General features: G+C 35.5%; 3 protein-coding genes across 3 annotated transcripts; 1 reads left to right on the top strand and 2 right to left on the bottom strand.

Moving 5' to 3' along the window:
• The first annotated feature begins 7,012 nt into the window (after positions 1–7,012).
• LOC147408999 (uncharacterized) lies at positions 7,013–7,489 on the top strand. The gene has a single exon (XM_086417266.1). The coding sequence runs from the start codon at positions 7,013–7,015 to the stop codon at positions 7,487–7,489; it is 477 nt and encodes a 158-aa protein (XP_086273392.1).
• A 3,595-nt stretch (positions 7,490–11,084) lies between these two features.
• LOC147408998 (plastid division protein PDV2-like) lies at positions 11,085–14,065 on the bottom strand. Its single transcript, XM_086424553.1, has 2 exons — positions 13,483–14,065; positions 11,085–11,820 (listed from the first exon to the last, which is right to left on the bottom strand). Exons 1-2 carry the CDS (start codon positions 13,714–13,716, stop codon positions 11,164–11,166), a joined length of 891 nt encoding a protein of 296 aa, XP_086280679.1. The 5' UTR covers positions 13,717–14,065; the 3' UTR covers positions 11,085–11,163.
• A 1,430-nt stretch (positions 14,066–15,495) lies between these two features.
• On the bottom strand, positions 15,496–19,011 carry LOC147408997 (putative hexosyltransferase MUCI70). The gene is made up of 6 exons (XM_086424551.1): positions 18,424–19,011; positions 17,399–17,616; positions 16,993–17,169; positions 16,758–16,913; positions 16,155–16,431; positions 15,496–15,854 (listed from the first exon to the last, which is right to left on the bottom strand). Exons 1-6 carry the CDS (start codon positions 18,749–18,751, stop codon positions 15,625–15,627), a joined length of 1,386 nt encoding a protein of 461 aa, XP_086280677.1. The 5' UTR covers positions 18,752–19,011; the 3' UTR covers positions 15,496–15,624.
• Between the last annotated feature and the right edge of the window lie 387 nt (positions 19,012–19,398).

The following is a 19,398-nucleotide window of genomic DNA, read 5'->3' as shown; positions in this document are numbered from 1 at the left end:
ATTTCGAAATTGTAAAATGTTTTTTAAATCAAATATTACTAATAGAGTCCTGATAATATGACTCGCCAGATGGCATACTCAAATGACTATGACGTGAATAAGTTCAGGAACTGTTGATATGTACACCTTGGGATACACTGTTTTATGGGGAAGTGCAATTGTGTATCCCCGGTGTAAAGATCTACAATTACGAACTTGTCCATGTCATGTAGTCATTTTAGTATGCCACCTGGTGAGTTATAGTATCTCCACTCTTACTAACATGTTGATGTCACTTGGACCCAAAAAACAAAATGAGGGATTCAAACTCTTAAAATTTCAAAATATACAAGGAATGAAGATGTTTGTTTGATGATACACAATTACTTAAGCAAACACGAATCGTTAAAAAACCAGATACCATGGTTGCAATGCATGGTGATAAACAAAATCTCATTGAAGTGTAATTTTTAAGTCATATTCAATGGGGCAACATTTAAGGGTTCAATGGGCTCGTTCAAATGGTTTTTTATTGAGTCGTGATGATATGACTCTCTAGGTGGCATACTCAATCGACTCCCTGATGTGATAAGTTTGGAACCATAGGTTTGTATGCCTTGGGATACAAGATTTCCTCGAAATACACTTTTTAATGGGGAAGTGCAGTCATGTATCTCAAGGCATACAAATCTACGATTCTTGAACTTGTCACGGCAGGGAGTCGATTGAGTATGCTACATTATCAGGACTCTTTTTTGTTTGAGTCATGCTACACTGCATGCACTGGATTCAACACTGAACTGACTTGATAGTCCACAGATAACCATAGATTTATTTCCCTAATATACATGTCAGAAAATCAATGATTTTCTATGCATTGCCAGATCAGCTTAGTGTCCAACGCAAGTAGTCAAGTACTTTCCTTTTTATTCGTTTGTCGAATAATGCTGGAGTGAGCTCAAGATTGACCTCGATCAAGTCACACTTTACTAACATGGAGGTGCGCATAGAACCATAAATGCTTTTCATTTGTATCTCGGTGAAAAACTTTTATGGTTCCGTACACAATTCCCCGTCAACAAAGTGTGAACTGAGGTCACGTACACTAGCACAGCTCTTATTTTTATTTTTTGGGTGAGGGGTACTGGATAGTTAGCAATTCGAGTGATATTTGCTCAGAGCACCTCAAATTTAAAAAAGGGAGAAAATTTCTTGATCGCTTCACCTTGGGGCATTCAAAAACATGATCCAATGTCATGGGTCGAAGATGACGAAATTCTATGAACTTTTCAAAAAAAAAAATTCAAAATATTTAAATTTAAATTTAGGAGCTTAGTAACCATACATTTTCAACACCTTGGATCAAGATTGAAAAAAAAAAAAAAAAATATATATATATATATATATATATATATATATATATATATATATATATATATATATATATTTAATCCGAGTTTTTACTTGAAATCTAGAAGGTGGTTGTGTTAGATTGTCAATGTGAAAATCCATGAGGGCAGGACCACTCTTTATAAGATTTAAAATCAATTAAAAGTTCAGGGCAGGGATAGTTAAGCTGGAGAGAAATTTTCTCTGTTGATTTTGTCTTTTGGGCCACACGCATGTCAAACGACTGGGGCGTTCTAAGCAAAATATCACTAGCAATTCGAATGTGAAAAAATTCAAGTACATATAAACTTAACATTATGTAGTTTGAATAAAATACTGTAGACTAGCAAAAATATTAAAAAATAGTTCTCAATTAAGTTTTCCTAAAAATTATGCAGTTAAGACACATTCTTTTATGTAATGCTTATCATTACGTGAAAAAATTATAAATTTGATGTTAAGGTCCATTAAATTTATTTAGATTTAGTTAAATGCGATGGACCTTAGTATCGAATTTACCCTTTTTTTCACGTAGTATGTGTGAGAATTTTCTAAGAAATTGTAAGAAACATACCTTAGAAAGACGTCATTAACAAAGCTATTATATGATTCAAGATATTGAACTTCATGATCATAAAGTTTTACTTAATTAGTACCCATAAAAGAGAAGAAAGATAAAAAAACCAGTGTTTAAAATATCATATTGGACCTGCGGTTTCGTCGGATTTATTAGAAATTTTGGTTTGGTTCATTAAGAACCGTTGGCTTTTATAAATCAAGGGTCCAACAGTTAAAAAATGACCGACTTGATGAACCATGCTTTCCTTAAAGTTGAAAGAAGCCCTCTTAAATAAGAAGTGGACTAACACTTTTATTGTGGAACAACTCGCAATTATATCACCATCGAAATTTTTCGAGAGATTTATAAGAAACCTTCTTATATTGAGTTATCTAACAATGAAAATGCATGTAAAAAAACTCAAAACATGCAAGGGTTTTTCTAAGAAAAAGCTTAATAAATTAAAGGGTGGTTACCAATATATTTATATAGGTCAAATACAAGGGTCATATACAAAATCCAACATTGTGCCAAACATTATTCAATATTTGACTTGACCATAGAGAATTATAGATCATCCTCATAAAAAATCAGTTCATTATAAAATTTCTAACTTCAATTTACAAGTTGAAGAATCGTGGATCATCCAATCTTTGTAAATCACTTTTGATGCGGTTAAAATTTTTGGAATGGGCTGATTTTTGGTGAGGATGATACTCTCATCATAGAGATCACTCTCACTAAAAATTCGCATATTCTGAAACTTCTAACCCACATATTGAAAAATGTTTGGCATAATGTTTGATTTTATATATGGCCCTTGAACGCCCCCCTCCCCTATATGTATTTATAGGAAATAAGAATCGGCTCGACCAAATTGAACTCTAGTTGGACCGGGATTTGACCTGTGATACACAATTTCAGTTTGATTGTCAATCTGACTTGTAAAACATTGCAAACAAGCAAATTGGATTAAAAATAAAAGCATTTCACAATATGCAAAGGATATACCAAAGAGAAATAAAGGAAGGAACTTGTAAACATTGTAGATCCCATTTAAGCAAGTTGATCATCAAAACAAGCAGAAAAACAAAAAGTAAGATTAAAATGCAATGGTGCTCAATCTAATTTCTACCATGACCTATAGAAAAAATATTATCTAACAAGATTGAAATTAAACTCAAAATCAGAGGAAAATTAAGATCAATCATTGATGGCACTCAAAATCATAATTTGCTAACACATCTGCAAAAGAGTTAGCTTGTCTCCACACGTGATGAACAACCCATGACCAATTAAGAATTGGGAGTAGGCAAGAGCAGATTTACAGTGGGCACAATGGGAGTAATTGCCTTCGCAATTAAAAAAAAATTTTCACTATCCTCTTGAGAATTTGATATATTTTAAGTTTGCCTGCACAAACTTTTGACAATTGCCCTCACAATTTTATAATATAAAAAAAAAAAAAAAAAATTGCATTATCCTCTTGAGATGATATATTTTGAGTTTGCCCCCACAAATTTTTGGTAGTTGCCCTCATCCCATTTAAGTTTTTGGGTTTGATATTGCCCTTTGACTTAGGTCTTCTCTCAAACTAATAAGAAATAATCTAAATGCCCTTTTCTACAACCTCTAAAAAAAATTTATGAATTTTTTCTTCAATACTACTCATCTTCATGTTCTTCAATCATATCGGGACAACTATAATTTGTCCCCACTACAAGAAAATCTGAGAGTAGGGTCATAATCTATATCTTAATGTAACACATGAGGTTGCTACCATATGCCTGATATTTTCATGGCTCCCACAACATTAATGTGGACCACTCAGATGGGCTGTGGATCTTGGCTTTGTGTTTGTATAATGGACATGAACATACATCCGCCCATCATGTATAATGGACCTTTGCAAGTAATTGCCATACGAACTTTGTGCCAAGGTCCACCAAACATTCTTCCTTGCTTTTTAATTTTTCTTCGACGCGGCTCCTCCTGATCACATTTAGACCATGGAGTGCTTTGTACTCTAGTTAATCATCTCTCTCTCTCTCTCTCTCTCTCTCCCTCTCCCTCTTTAAAAAAGTTTTTAAAAGAAAAGCTTTGATTCTTCTCTTGGGGAAAACATGTTGACTGAATTATTGGTTCGATTTACCAGAGGGGGTGCTTTGGTAAATCTACAACTTAGTTAGAATGGAATCTCGTTGTTTTTTTTTGATTGAGATTCGTGGAAGAACGTAGAAGTCCCATCAAATTAAATTAGTTTGACATTTTGGGACTTAGGCAATAAAGCTAAAGTGTGTTTTTTTATTATTATTAAGGAAAAGAGGTTTCGAAGAAGGAAATAGGAAACCGCTTACATGGTTTTGTCAAAAAGCTAGTGTGAGTGCAGCTCACGTCGAGTCGAGGATAACGTGACATCGCCGCGGACAAACTTACGAAGCTTACACGAAATTTTCCATGTTTAACAAGATTGCCCCCAATAGTCAAATCAATGACTTCCTCTGTCCCACCCCTTTTTTTCTCAGGAATTTTTTAAATTCCTTATAAAATATATTGTTTATCGTGTTCCCTAAAACTAGTATATAGATTAAAAAACTTATATAAAAAAGGCAGAGATGGAATAATGAATAAGGGATTGATCAAATAATATGCAAAATTATCTAGGTTACATTTATCTAGAAAAAATAAGTACATCTCGAGATTTGTGTTATTAGTTGTTGTTAAGATACCTGATTGTAACCCCCAAGAGTTGGCTAAATGGTAATTTCGAACTGATAAGGGATTAAAGCCCATCGTGAGTTCGATACCCATTATGAACATTAATTCCTTAGGGGTTACTTGTGAGGGTACAACCTCATTTATCTGATGCGTGTGATGTGCGAGCTTTACATGTGCCCCGAGACTAGTCCTTGGACAAGACCATGGTCTATCTACTATCTACAAGGATACAAAAAATATTAAACTGCATTCTTTGTGGAGGAAAAAATTGGGATGTCATCGATTTCCATATTCCTACATTAAACATTCTCTTTTGGGTTGGTTTTATTGATTAATCACACACTTAAAACTTAAAATAGAGAAGAAAAGAAGACAAGAAACTTATTTATAAGATTCATGGCAAATCCAACGTTTACATCCCCCAATGCTCCAAATAGATAAAAACAATTAATAATAGTAAACAGCCAATCAATAATAACCAAAATAAGAAAATCTCTTCATTAGTTATGAATTTCCTTTTGGGGAATCCTTTCCTTATCAAATTATACCAAAATCTAATAATATTGCGTGGTACAATAGATGAGGGGTGTATAACTAGGAAGGTACATTTAGATTGCTCTAGGAATGCATGCCAATCAAAACCTAAAGATTTGTATCAAAATACCACATTTTAGTGTCACGTGCCCGATCTAGATAAAATATTACTTTATCCAAAATAGTTATTGTTAGGGATTAATGTAAGTTTATAGGAACACAATTTTTTTTATTATGGAGAATCCTTATAATCTCAACCATTTGATTATGGCAAGCCCAAAAGATGAATTTGGGTTAGCGTTTTCCTTTCAACAAAGAGTTGCGTTAGGTTCCTCTTTAGGTCTTTTTTTCTAATTTAACGTTTCGTTAATTCTTATTAAATTCCTTCATTTTCTTAGTTCAAGGATTTTGCTTTTCACTCCTGTCCTTATTGCATCATTAACTTGAATAGATCTGGACTAATCCCTTTGTAATGTCACGCTCAAATGAGATTTATCATGAATAATTTGATTGAAAGCTTGGGTCATAAACCTCATGAGCAATCCTCTTTTGTATTTTTCGATGATTGAGAAAGCGTCACGCGACAAAGAAACAAAATCACTTCATTTAAATTTTGGAATTCAGTGATCATTCATTTTCAAAGTCTTTGATCATGTAAAAAAAAGATTTGTTTTTTTTTTCTATTTTCTTTTTTGAAAATGTTAAAACTGATAGGCACGAACTCTATGGGGTTGAGGTGATATTTTTTTGGGAGCAGATTCTCTGTAACCCATTTTTCCTGTAATTCTGTAGTTAAATTCAATAGTTGAGTGTTTGCCACATCATCAAGAAAAATTACATCTATTTGTTTAAGTTTTGAAGTTCACTAACCGTCCATTTGAAACATATGATCTGAGCAAAATAATGTTTTTTTTTTTTCAAATATTATCTAAACCATAAGTATAAGAGGATTGATTTGTTATTCATTATTATTCAATTTAATGTTGTGTGGACCATAGAATAAGAATTGTAGAGAGTTACAGGAAAATGGGCTATAGAGGATTTGGTCCCCTCTTTTTTTTTTTCTTTTTATAACGGGGTTGTCCAGACTTATGTCCAAGTACGAGGACTAGATGAGCCAAGGCATACGGGTCCCTCCCTTGGGCACATGCAACACCCGCACATCACATGCACCAAGGAAGTGAAGGAGCGCCTTCACAGGTGGTCCCAAGTAAATATTGTTCATACTGGGTATCGAACACACAACCTGTTGACTCTCACTACTTATTGGATCTGAAATTGCTATTGAGCCACCCTCTCGGGGTTAGTTGTTCCGCTCTTTCATAGCATAACTCCTCAAATCTATTCAATAATAATCTCAAATTATATGTAGACTCGTGATAATCTAACTCCCTTTTTTGTAGGCTCCCTTCATAGAATTGTTGATCATTTTCTTCGAAAACACTAGAATATATATTTATGATTTTGCATGATAATGTGAAGGGAGCGTACAAAAAAAAAGGAGTCCGATTATCAGGACTCTAGGTATGACATCGTGATTTGTGATAAGGAAAAGACAATTTTTTTATGAGCACATTTTTTTATTATTAATACATAGCTTAAAACAATTATTTCACATATGGATATATATACATTTCAATGGATTTAAAGGGTATTTTCGTCACAATAAAATAATGTAAGATGTAGACGTGTCACCATAGAATGTAGACCTTGACTGACTTCCACTGCTTTCTCCTGTCTATAAAACCACAACCCCAAAATCGCTCATCCAACAAATTTAAAACAAGCCACAAATTAATCCATCTCTCTCCACAGTCCACACTTGAAACCCACATGGGCATCTGTTCTTCCTCTCAAACCACAAGTGTTGGTGGTGGTATAAGTTGGCCATTCACGGCCAAGCTAATCCACTTTGATGGTACACTAGAGGAATTCGAGCAGCCAATCAGAGCAGAACACATCCTCTCCCACAACCCCAATCACTTCCTCTGCAGCTTGGACTCTATGTACCTCGATTCGTACGTGCCACACGTACCAGAGACAGAGGACTTGCAACTCGGTCAAATTTACTTCCTCATGCCACTCTCCCAATCTCATGTCCCTCTCTCAATATCACACTTATGCGCTTTAGCCATCAAGGCTAGCACTGCCCTGGGTAAACAACAAGTCCAGTTTTCCTCACCATTCCACGGCCGACAGGGTGTCAGATTACAGGACGAATCTTGGGGAGTTTCTTGTCAGATTCCGGGAGGATTAAACGTCGTGGGATTGGGTTCTCAGCTGGGTCGTAGTAATCGAGGATTAATTTAGAATTAACAATGTTGAAGACGATGATGACATTTACAGCACCAAAAAAAAAAAAAAAAGGGTTTATGTCCCAATCATGATGGGCCCATTCTTTCTACTTTTTCATATGGTGTGTAACGGATTATTATATAATATATGGATAACTAAACCCCTTTGATCCAACCAAAATCATGTTTCATCCTCCATTAATGGGTTTTGTTGAAAAATGGAACTTTCAAATTCTAGAACACAGAAAAAAGAATTGTGAGTACTGTTAAATTATTAATTCGTAATGGGATTTTTTGAGTGAAGCTTCCAAGGCTACTTTTATGGCACTTCTCAATAGCCGAATGACATTTTTTTTTTTTTTTTTTTTTTTTTGAGTCGAGATAATATGACTCTACAGGTGCCATACTCAATCCACTCCCTGTTGTGACAAGTTCGGAAACTGCGTATCCCTAAGTGTACAGATCTACGGTTCTTGAATTTTTACATGTCGAGGGTCGATTGAGTATGCCACCTGACGAGTCATATTATCAGGATTCTTTTTTTTTTTTTTTTCCTTACGGTAAAGTGTGGGGTGCATGAAGTCTCTGCAAAACACCCTTTTGGTGGTTTCTTTTTTCTTTTTTAATAAGATTTAGATTTAGACTTATGAAATCATGAATGAGTAATGATTTTCTGAATCCCCCACGTGGCATATTCAAAATACTAGAAACATAGTTTTATGCCTCGGGATACAAATCTGCCCATCCCCATAAATATGTGTAATTGTGTATCCCAATGTAAAAAGATCTATGGTTTTAGCATATGCCGCGTCAAGAGAGTATTTTAAGTACGCAACGCGTAATCATTACTCTGCAAATAATTTAACTTCATCATAGTGGAACTCTCACTATGAATTACAATAATTGAGAAGTAATTTTTGTTCAATGGGCCTGTTCTAATCATACCACAAGAGAAGGATTTACTTTTCAAGAAAGCTATATGCATGGGTACCGTTGATTCAAAACAATACCCTGGACCCATTTTCTTTGGTGAGAAAGTTGGTGGGTAAAGTGTTAAAACCTCTAGGGCCAATCGAAACTTAGTTGAGTGAACTCCACTTTGACTGGATTTCAAGATGAGTTGAGTCCAAAATTAGTTGAAAATTTAGGGGTGTCAATGGGTACTCATTTATCTGAATCGAAAACCCAATTCCAATTCCCTTTTTATTGGAACAAATTAGAGTCAGATTTGAAATGGAACCGAACCAATAAGAACTAGAACCATTAGGTTCTATCCGACATGTACTTGAAACTGATTTATTTTGACATTTCTTTTTATATTATATTATAGATGATTTAAGGTATTCTTTTATTCAAAATTAATGATTTGAAATAATTTTTTTCTCATTCAATTTTTAAGAATCTGAACCAATGGGTGCCTATGTTTTCTGATGGTTCTAGCGAAGTCGATTTACTTTATAAAAAGAATATATCAATGAACTTTTATGAAATGATTTCACAGGATTCAACCAATTGTCTCGATCATATGATATCATGCATTAAGAAATAGGAATCAATGTTATCGAAGGATTTCTTGCGATTCTTTTGATTCCACTAATTTTGAGATCTAGATTAGAATCTACAAGAACTTGAATCGAAAAATATAATGATTATGATTCTAAGTGCGTTAAAAACTGAATTGGAATTGACACCCCTTGTTGGAACCAATTTATCAAGTCAACTCATAAAGTCATCAAGTCAACTCAGTTATGCACTATATTTTTATGGAGAACCAAAAAAAAAAAAATTTATTTACATCAAATTCTTAAAAACTGTAGTTTTAAATGTTTATAAATTTAATATATATATTTATTAAGTTCATCTGACTCGACTTAGAGTTTTGACCTTGACTCAACTTGCTAGACATTCAAGTCAAGTTTTCAAGTATTAAAACCATATGGGTAGGTGAAGTCAGGGGCGGAGCTAGGTAAGGAGCTGGTGGGGGCAATTGCCCCTACAAACTTTGAGACACCCCTATATTTTCAACTAATTAAATGCCCCATTTGCCCTCACACCCTCATCTCCCTCTAATTCCCCCTCCCCGTCCGCTCTGTCCTTCAATTTTTTGTTGATGATATTGCCCTTTGACCGGCCTTTTCATATACTTATTGGAAATAACCTAAATATCATTTTCTTCAATTTCTAATAAAAAACCTCTGAATTTCTCTCTAAAACCATTCATCTTCAAGTTCTTCAACTATACAAACCATAGTTTGCCCCTACTACAAGAAAATCCTGATTCCGCCCCTAGGTGTAGTGTTACTTTATTTTGGGAGGTAGTTTTTTAAAATGTATGCGGGCTCATAGATTACGAAACATAAGATGTGAACATAGAATTTACATACCTATATGTATTATTCTATTCTATCTCCAGAAATAATAGACCAAGTCAGATGATACCTTTAGTTTGGTCGCATGGTTTTTAAAACTGGTTTCTCGTCATATAAAATAAGTTGATTCATCCCACCCATAAATTCTGTAAAACCAATTTATTATTTGTTTTTATAAACATATGGTTGGATTAATTAGAGGAGCTCACTTTCCATGGCATAATAATAGCAGATTATTAATTGGCTTATTTGTTTTTCTTGCCTACATCTCTCGAAATTATAGAATTCTTCAATGGATGGAACCCATTGAATTTCACCTAACTACTGAAAAAAAAAATCATCTATATAAAAACATAGATATTTGAGAAAATTATTAAAAGAGAGTTAAATATTTTAATATTTACAAAAAAATTCTATTTTTTTTAAATTACCAAAAACGAATTAAGTCTCTAGACAGTCTAGTGTCTTACTAATTCGTTGGATTGTTCAATGTTCTAGTAACTCGCTAAATTGTTGGCTGTTAAAGCAAAGTACTTAAATGTTGGACAGTTCAGCGTTCTGATCATTCAGAGGGATTTTTTGGTAAAACAATGTATTTTAATCCATTAAGACGCTAGACAATCCAGCAACTTAATCCGATTTTGGTAAATTTATTTAACCCTCTTATGGTAATTTACCCTAGATATTTAGAGAGATTTTTTTTTTTACCCTGCTAAGCATGCATGGGCATAGCCTATAGTGGACAAATTGTATACAAAAAATTCAGGATATATGGCCCTACAACATTATAATTTTGGAAATCTAAAACCAGACCATGTAGTACAATGTTTTCCTTGCCTACATCTCTTGAAATTGCTGCTGGTGGCATTGTGGAACAAACAAAGAGACGAAGATGGTCAGTGTATACCGGGAGAGTTCGTCAATTAACTTATATGTCTATTAGGATTACAAAATGGGCTTTACTAGGTCGCGAGTTTCGTCAAAACCAAAAAACATAGTCACAGATTAGCTCAATGCACCATGTGCTGCTGCTGGAAATCCACCATCAACATCACATGTCCTCAACAACCAATATGAGAGCCACCGTAACTGACCATTAAAACACTCTAAAAGCATGAGGTGATCGACAACCCTAGGTCCTTAGAGCATTATTATAGTATGATACCCACAACATCGTAAACACACTGCTGGGTTTTTAACATATTTGAAAGCTATATGGTGTTCAGATTAGATCCACTAATATGTACTCATACTGAAGAAATTTCCAATTCATTTAAAAAAAGGTCTCAGACAAAATAGACGGTGGGCAAAGTATGCATGTTCATCCGCACCCATAACTAACATCAGGCGTACTAACAACCGACTCAAATGGAATTTCAACCCTCTCTCTCACAAGGCACCTAGGTTCCCCATTTTCAATCACCAGGAATTTCCCAGGTGGGCAATCAAATGTATCTTTCTTCTCCACAATTGCCGGCTTTTGAAACAAATCCAGAACCTTCAACTGTGTGCTCCTTTTTCTGAGCCTAGGCTCAAAACCAGCCATGCTTAAAACAGTTACCACACCGACAATTGTGAGCACTGCTTTCGCTGCTACACTAATGATAAGTTTAAATCCAGTAGCTGAGTTTTTGTTTGGGGATTGAGTTTGCTCCTTCTCTAACTCACTTGTACTTTTCCTGGCTTTATGGATTTGGTCAAGGCTGATTACCCCATTTCGAGTGAAATTACGCGTGGAAGAGAAGCTCAAAGGGTAACCATTGTCCAGGATCAAAGGGTGTGGAGGGTGGGTAGGATATGGAGGAAGGAGGAGATCATCGTTGTGCTCAACTGTCTCACTAGCAAAGGCAGAAGCCTCGTGTATCACCTCCAAATCTTCCCCTTTGTACTCCTTGATTTTCTCGAGTAAAATCTTACGGCTCTGATCAATCTCAGCTAGGGCAGCTTTCCTTTCATATTGTTGCAGTTGTTGCAAAGCCTAATCATAAATGAAAATTAGTCAAAGAATCAAATCAGATGGTATAAAATTAGAGGCAATTGGAAAAGGCCAATATATAAAGATCTCAGCCAGGATCTTGTATTTTATTTTGTAAAACTAACTTGGAAAAAACATATGACTGTCATTTTGGAGTTCTTGAGGGTATTTAATGAGTTGAATGGGCATTTAAAAGGGCTGCCAGTGTTTTACTTTACTGCCCATGCTGGGTGAGAAGTGTCTTGGAATTTCAAACTCCGGAGAAGTTTCAATATTCTCTCTTGCTCCCCTATGTCCTTGAGAAGAGGATCGGAGGGTGAGGTCTTGTAGTCGGGATGGTAGGATTTTTATAAAATCCTTTTATTCCCCATTGGAGCCAATTTTTTGTCTTGAGTTTCTTGTTTCCATTGTGCATGGCCAAAAGGTCCTGTCCAGGGTAGCAATTTTTGTTTGAACTGCTGCCTTGGATAAGATCCTAACCACAGATCATATCATGGTTAGGGAACCACTTCTGCTAACTTTTGTTACTTATGCAAAGCAAGTAGTAATTTGGTTAATTACTTGTTAATTCACAGCAAGTAATTTAATACTTATCACTTCCTCTTTCACTTTCTTAATAAAATTTTATACTTATCAAAAAACAAAAACAAAAATTGTTCGGGAAATTTGAGCTCATTTTCTATCCTTCACATCTCTTGGTATTTCCCCACATCCATGTTATCTTTGTTTCTTAGTTGGTAGATCAAAGAATTTGTCTCTAGAAAGAAGATTGTTGAAACCTGACCAGCCTTTGCTTTTTGTTGGGGAATCAAAAAGTAGAAAAATTGAAGGCCCTTCGCAAGGAAGGAGTGTAGAGGTCATTCTTGGTTTGATGTTTTTTGGTATAATCTTTTTGAAGGATTTCAAGGGGCCTTTTTTGAGGATCTTTTGTTTACGTGGGAATCAATTTGTGATGTAAATAATTAAGTCTTGAGCTCTCTGTTGTATTGGTAGGTGTTCTCGACCACCCCCTCCCCACTTTCTTTTCTAATTGAATAAAATCTTTATTTATTAAAAAAAATGTATGACAACCCTTAATTAGTGGAAGCGGGAGCATCATTAATAACTACAAAATTGAACTATTTTATGTCTGGAAACGGAATCAGGCACGGGATTTCAAAGCGGAAATGATATTCTAGATAGAAGATTGCCGATATTAGGGATAACCCAGAACAGAAACAACATAGTTTAAAGATGGCTGAACTAAAAGTTCGTAATAATGCTTTAAAGGCATTGTATTTTTTTTTTTTGATAAATATAAATTTTTATAAATAAAAAGAAAGAAGGGAGGCTGAGATAGCCCCCAAACTACAAAGGCATTGTATTTAGCTGGAAATCCATTGTATTATTGGAGGATAGGGTTTATGTTTTGACTTGTTTACCCTGGTAATCCATTGAAGGTCTCTTTAACCACTAAGGCCTTTAGTTCTATGTTTTTGGGCTTTGGATCCTAAATAAAATTATACTTGTAAAAAGTTAGGGTTTCTGCTCTTCTTCATAAGTCCTAAATTAACGAATAGAAAACAATCATGAGCTATTACGGAACAACAACAACAACAACAACAAAAAAGCCGTGAAATACTTTAACACTAAGAGGAATCGAAGAAAAATTAGAAGAGGACTGACCTGCAAAGAAAAAAGCTGCTTTTCTAGGGATTCTAGGGCATCGTAAATGTTCAAAAGGCTCTCCGCTTCATCTTCCCCTTCAACTCCACCATCAATTAAACGAGATGGATCGTCTCCATCTTCTTCTTCGTCTCGATCTCGGTCTCTCCTCGTAGCTTTGTCGATGCAATTGGTGATCTTCGATCGAAGCTCTGATGCTCGAGACAAAACTATGGTTATCTCGTCTCCCTCCATTCCTCTTTCTCTGATTTTTGTTGCAGATTGGAAATAATAAAAAAAAAAGCTGTATTTAGGTCACGTCTCACGAGTGAGGAAGCTTTAGAAAATATTTCGGGCTTCTAAAACCGCCAAAAGGCCCAAAACCTCCTGATCTACAAAATGTGAAGAAGCAATTCCAGTGTCTGCCGTGTACAGGGCTCACATTGCTGTCAACTGTCAATGGATCAAATCCGGATCGGGTCGATTTGAGACCAATTTGATTATGAATAGGAACCAATCCAATAAAATCGGATCAGATTCTTGTTCAGTTGGACCCAAATCCAATCTGGCAATAATCAAATCAGATCTAGTTGATCCAAAACCGATCTGATAGATTATCAAATTGAATCATTTTCGAAACCCAAATCCTCAATAATGATCCAAAGTTATCAGATCAAAATGGATTGGATTTCGAGTGTGATCCAATCCATTGACAGACCTAGTTTAAAGTTGCTCTTGCTCCCTTCATTTGGAAAGTGGATAGGTGAATAGTGAAGAAACGTTTTGAAGCACGGTACAAACTTACCAACACTGACCAAACCATACCAACTTCGCTAAAAGGGACCTTCGAAAAACACATACTCAGAAGATGGTATGATCGAATGTGATATTACTAAGAAAGGAGGGGATTAGAACCTATTAATAAATTAATATGGTGTGATCAAATCTCATCTACTCTAAAATAAATGCAAGCATCATTGAACCTAAAGCCACCACCGAGTTAAGCATTTTACACTATCAAGCAGACCCAAGTTTCAACAACATTAATTTATAAAGGCATTTTTCACTGATCCGTAATCTTTCTCTTATATGGCATGGTGAGGAAGACATGGAGCTCATTTTTTTTTTTTTGTTTTTTGAGTGTAATGATATATTGAGGGAAAATAAAAGAATTTACAAAAGCAAGCGGTTGAGATAACCCCCGAAAAGAACAAAAACACACACACACACACACACACAAAGCCAACAAAAAGAAGTAAAACAAACAAACAAAAATGCAAAGAGTTGCACAAAAGATCCCATCTGAATACAAAGTTGTCGAAGGAGACCCCCAAGAAGTCCTTGCTCAATTTCGACCATAAGTACAACAAACACAAAATCTCCAGATACATAGCATGAGGCAAACTTTCCTTACCCTGAAACACCCTATTGTTCCTCTCTCCAAAGATCCCATGCAATGGCCGATGAAAGGATAGCCCAAAGGCATCTTTTTCTAAGAGAGAGAGTGTTAAAAGTTCACCCTTCCAAAAATGAGAAGAAATTTTTAGGAAAAACCCACTCCACTAGAAAAAGGGAGCTCAATTAGCCACCCATACTTTCAGACCAAAATCTCATTTTAAGGCCCTAATCCAGACCAAACATACTAGAAACAATGAGGATATTATTCTGCTTTCTAACATGTAACGGCACATTTACCTTCTCTTTGAAGGAACAAAGCCAAATCATAGGTCTCTATTAGGTTTAGGTATTCAGATTATGAGCACACCATATAAAAACTCCATAAGAGTGGAATGAAATCAGTCATGACCAATATAGTTTTACATGACACTGGAAAATTCCATATAAAACTGAAAACTGGAATTCAAGTCCCACTGAAGTGTGACTTGAGATAACTCCATACAACTCCACAAACATGGGTTCATTCTAAAATCTAGTTCCTATCTTGAATAAACAGTGGTTGTTCATAGAAACCACTCTTCTAAAACAAATCATCAGTAATTATAGCAGCAGAAATTTTACAATGAGCACAATATGGAAGAAAACAACAAGATGAAAAGGAACTTATTCAGTGAAGCAGTTACCTGCAGACTAACAAGGAATGTTATATGTCCTACCTGCCTGTAGCCCTCTCTTTTCAAACACATAAATTGAGAGCTAAAATTCTCAAGTTATTAGAGGTCTAGCCTTGCGCATGTGACCCATACTATTTACAAGATCTTTGCGGGTACAAACAGGGAACATATTAATATTCTTAATTTTCAGTTGCCTGAGAACGTATGGGAAGCTAAGCTGATCTCGAGAAGTGAAACGGACCACCTCATTAAACCAGAGGCACATGAACAGGTTCGTCATTGCCGTGTGATCCCTCACAATGATAGAGGCTTCAGCGAGAGCTGCATGGATAAATAATGCATTAGTTGGGTCATGGTAATGGGCTAATTTTATTTAAACAGAAACAATTGGTGTGCATGTGTATCTTGTGGGAGCAATGATTGCCTTCCTTCAAAGGGATGCCAACCAAAAAAGAAAACTACCATTCCCATAAAGAATACCTAGTTCACTAGTGATCACTAATCAGTATAAAAATTAGGTTACTCGTAAAGTATCAATATCACTAGCAACACTGCCAGTGTGACAATTTTCTATTCAATAAAAATCCTAGAATAACAAACATAGGTGAGTTAGAAGCGTACCTTTCTTTCCATTGAACCTCTTGTCATCAGGGAAACCATCACGGCGATACTGAGTTAACTGCACCTCCACCTCTTCTGGAGTTGCTTTGTTTTTCTTAACTACAGCCTTCCCCTCGTCATAGACACTGCTGCGAGCTCCGTGTTCTGAAATTGCCAGTATGGAATTTGTACGCCAAAGAAGAGCTTCCAACACACCTAAGGGATCCCTCCGAAATTGGGATTTCGAGTCTACCCAAATCGAATACCTTGCTTGAGGGAACAGCCGATGGCTTAACATCTGATAACAGCAGAGAAGAAGAATCCATCACTAAGTTGTTTGATTTAGAATTTAGAGGAACATCATATCAAGTGGTAAAATGCTAGAAAATCAGAAAGATGGATTTTCGATAATCATCAACAGCGTTAGATGTCATAAAGTCATTGAAATTGGCAATTTAAAATCATTCACAATTGGCAGATTTTATTTTCTCCAAATGTTGAATTTCTCATAATTTGACCATGATGAAAATGACTGCCAAAACAATGTCAAGACTCAAGATGTTACTCTAAAGACTTGGATGAACAGATAAAAGCAATTGAGAAGCATTGAACAACTCTTGCTACCTTTGGGATTTTACCATTCAACCTCTGATCAGTGAAAGGAAGATTCCTAACCAGCACAATACGCCATTTACCAATTATATGGTCCTCACCAATTCTCTTCCCATCTGCTTCTTGAGTTGCAAGAGTGATTTCATCCCAAAATGCCACATAACAAACCTGAACAACCATAAATATAGATATGAATGCGGTTATGTTAAAACCCACAAAATATGTGGAGTTTTGTGCTATAAGATACCTTTCTAAGTGATGCCTCTGACATTCCAATAGGTTGATAGAGGTCGTCTCCACCGCCAAATGTACAAGTAGACATAACAATTTTGCAAGTTTGCATGTAACTCTTGTCCACATCAGAAATCTTAAAGCCTCCATGTTCACTGTAGAAACCACAATGCACTACAGCAGTTTCATTCACCTGAAACAATCATTTATGCACAATAACAATATACAATAATTTGTACATGTACAAAATTTCAGTGGAAAGAAGCTATGCCCCAAGCATATAAAGCAGCATATCGGTAAACACGTAAGATACATGGGTAGCTCTACACCAAAATCAACGCAAATCGAAAACGATAATGACCACCAAAAAAAAAAAAAAAAGTAGTAAACCCACTTCAAAACATCAAGATGCAGATGACAACCTTAAAACTTTGTTCTCTTGAGTGAAGTGTTTGGCTGCCTGTGAATAAATTAAATCTTGAATTTTCGCCATTCCTCTGAAACAGGGTTGTGTTGTCTCCTACGTGAGAAGTATCTACATCTGATATGTATATCACTCTTTTAACGGGAGAATTGGGTTCTTCACCGATAGGGATATCCAAATGTTGGAGTGCTTCCGGAGACAGGAGTTTCAAGCAAGCTGATAAAATACAGGAACAATGGTCATGAAACGAACAGCATTAGCTTTCAAAATATGTCCCGATGGAGGCAATAAAATAAAATAAGGCCATAAACAAATACAATATGAAAAAGATTTTAAAAAAATAAAAATACAAATAAAATAACGAACAGTTGCAATAAATCTAAGTAGGTGCATGAAACAAATTCTAAGTTGCTAGAAATTATATAACTAACATTGTGGACCTTTTGTGATAAAGTGTTCCCGAGAATTTAGGGATGTCTTCTGTCTTGATTTTCTCTTTATATAAGATGTAAATTGTAATATGTTCCTACTAGTTTTTCTTTAGTTTTGTTCTTGTTCTTGGTCTTGTAGGTAGGTCCCCAAGGTTTAGAATGTTGTATCGATTGAATGTTTTGGTTAATGAAAAAATCGATATGGTATCTGTCGATACATTCCCGAAACATTCAATGATTCGGGGTCAATGTATCAAATCGGTTTCGGCCTATACTGATATGAATTGGTCAATACACTCTGATATTTTTACTTATGGGTCCATCTACCTCCTTTTCTTCGCCTTTTGGCATTTTATAAAATCTCTTGATCTTTTTTTATTTAAAAAAAGGATAAATTCTAAGTCAACGCTATCTGAACCAAATCAGAAGAACAAACAACAATCAATCTACATTACCTCACTAAATATATTAAAGAACAGTTTTCAGTGATCAAAGACAATTTAATACTGATTTCTGATTTCGACAATTTTTGCCTTTAAGAGAATTTTTTAGGCCTTTTAAAGACCTAAATAACAGAAATCGAGAGACTTACGTTCTCGAACGCCATTAGACATTCTAGTTGTTGGATCGAGACGATTTAAATTCCCCTCTGATTTCTTTTCCACAAAGAATTCAGATTCTTTTCTCTCATTGGGAATAATGGGCTTTCTTGCGATCCGGCAAGCCTCGAACATCAGCAATCCGATAGCAGGAAGAAAGATCAAGAACGCCCACCATTTCAATAGCTTCCTGAACATTAGGCGGAAAAACCCTAATTTCCTACGTTTCCTTCGACCTCGGATTCTCATTTTTTGGGCGAGCTCGTCTGATTCTTCGTCAGAGATGGAGATAGAAATGCCATCGCAGATTGAAGACGACATTAATTTAGGGAGACACTCACAACACTTGCAGAAATTGGCGGGAAAGAGAGATCGAAGTCTGCAAATAATTTAACTGGAATCGGTAAATTGAACTTCTGTTCAACTTTGGAAATGCAACCTCAGTTCGGAAATCATGTGTCAAGGTGGCACGTGTGTGACATCAACCATGTTAAATGAGTTGTGATTTCCGGACTCTAAAAATTACACTTGATCTGTACTCGGATGACGTGTCAAAAGTATAGAATCATAGATCTTTTCGAGTCATGTTCAGACCAACTTATAATTTTCGAGTCAGAAATCATTAGCGATGTTGAATAATTTTCTAGAGATCGGCTCCGGTCTTCTAGGTATAAATAAATTTTTCCTAGGGATACCTTTATACATTTTCCCTTGGGATACACATTAATCTTGGGTTCTTGGAATCCCTGACATCACAGTGACCACGTCGATGAAGTGAGTTGAGGCTCGAATTTTCCAATTTTTACTTGTGAATAGGATCATTAAGGTCAATCCCAAGTTAGTGCAATTTAAAATTTTAAGTGGTGGGGCAGGTGTGTGGGTTGATCGTTGATGATGCCCACGCGAAAATAGCCATGAAAAATTGTTCTAGTTTGATACTGTCTGTAGTAAGGGACTTGCGTTTACAG

This window comes from Akebia trifoliata, chromosome 2, assembly GCF_017979445.1.
Source record: "Akebia trifoliata isolate Shusen 1 chromosome 2, ASM1797944v1, whole genome shotgun sequence".
In the NCBI taxonomy this organism is placed as follows: Eukaryota; Viridiplantae; Streptophyta; class Magnoliopsida; order Ranunculales; family Lardizabalaceae; genus Akebia; species Akebia trifoliata.
This window is presented reverse-complemented; position numbering and strand designations above follow the sequence as displayed.

Coding starts and splice junctions, on each gene's coding strand:
- LOC147408999 (XM_086417266.1), top strand. CDS start 7,013: ATGGGCATCTGTTCTTCCTCTCAAACCACAAGTGTTGGTGGTGGTATA.
- LOC147408998 (XM_086424553.1), bottom strand. CDS start 13,716: ATGGAGGGAGACGAGATAACCATAGTTTTGTCTCGAGCATCAGAGCTT. Junction 11,821..13,482: donor AGCAGCTTTTTTCTTTGCAG/GTCAGTCCTCTT, acceptor ATTTATGATTAG/GCTTTGCAACAACTGCAACA.
- LOC147408997 (XM_086424551.1), bottom strand. CDS start 18,751: ATGTCGTCTTCAATCTGCGATGGCATTTCTATCTCCATCTCTGACGAA. Junction 17,170..17,398: donor CAAGAGAACAAAGTTTTAAG/GTTGTCATCTGC, acceptor TGATTGTTTCAG/GTGAATGAAACTGCTGTAGT. Junction 15,855..16,154: donor GAGGTTCAATGGAAAGAAAG/GTACGCTTCTAA, acceptor TTATCCATGCAG/CTCTCGCTGAAGCCTCTATC.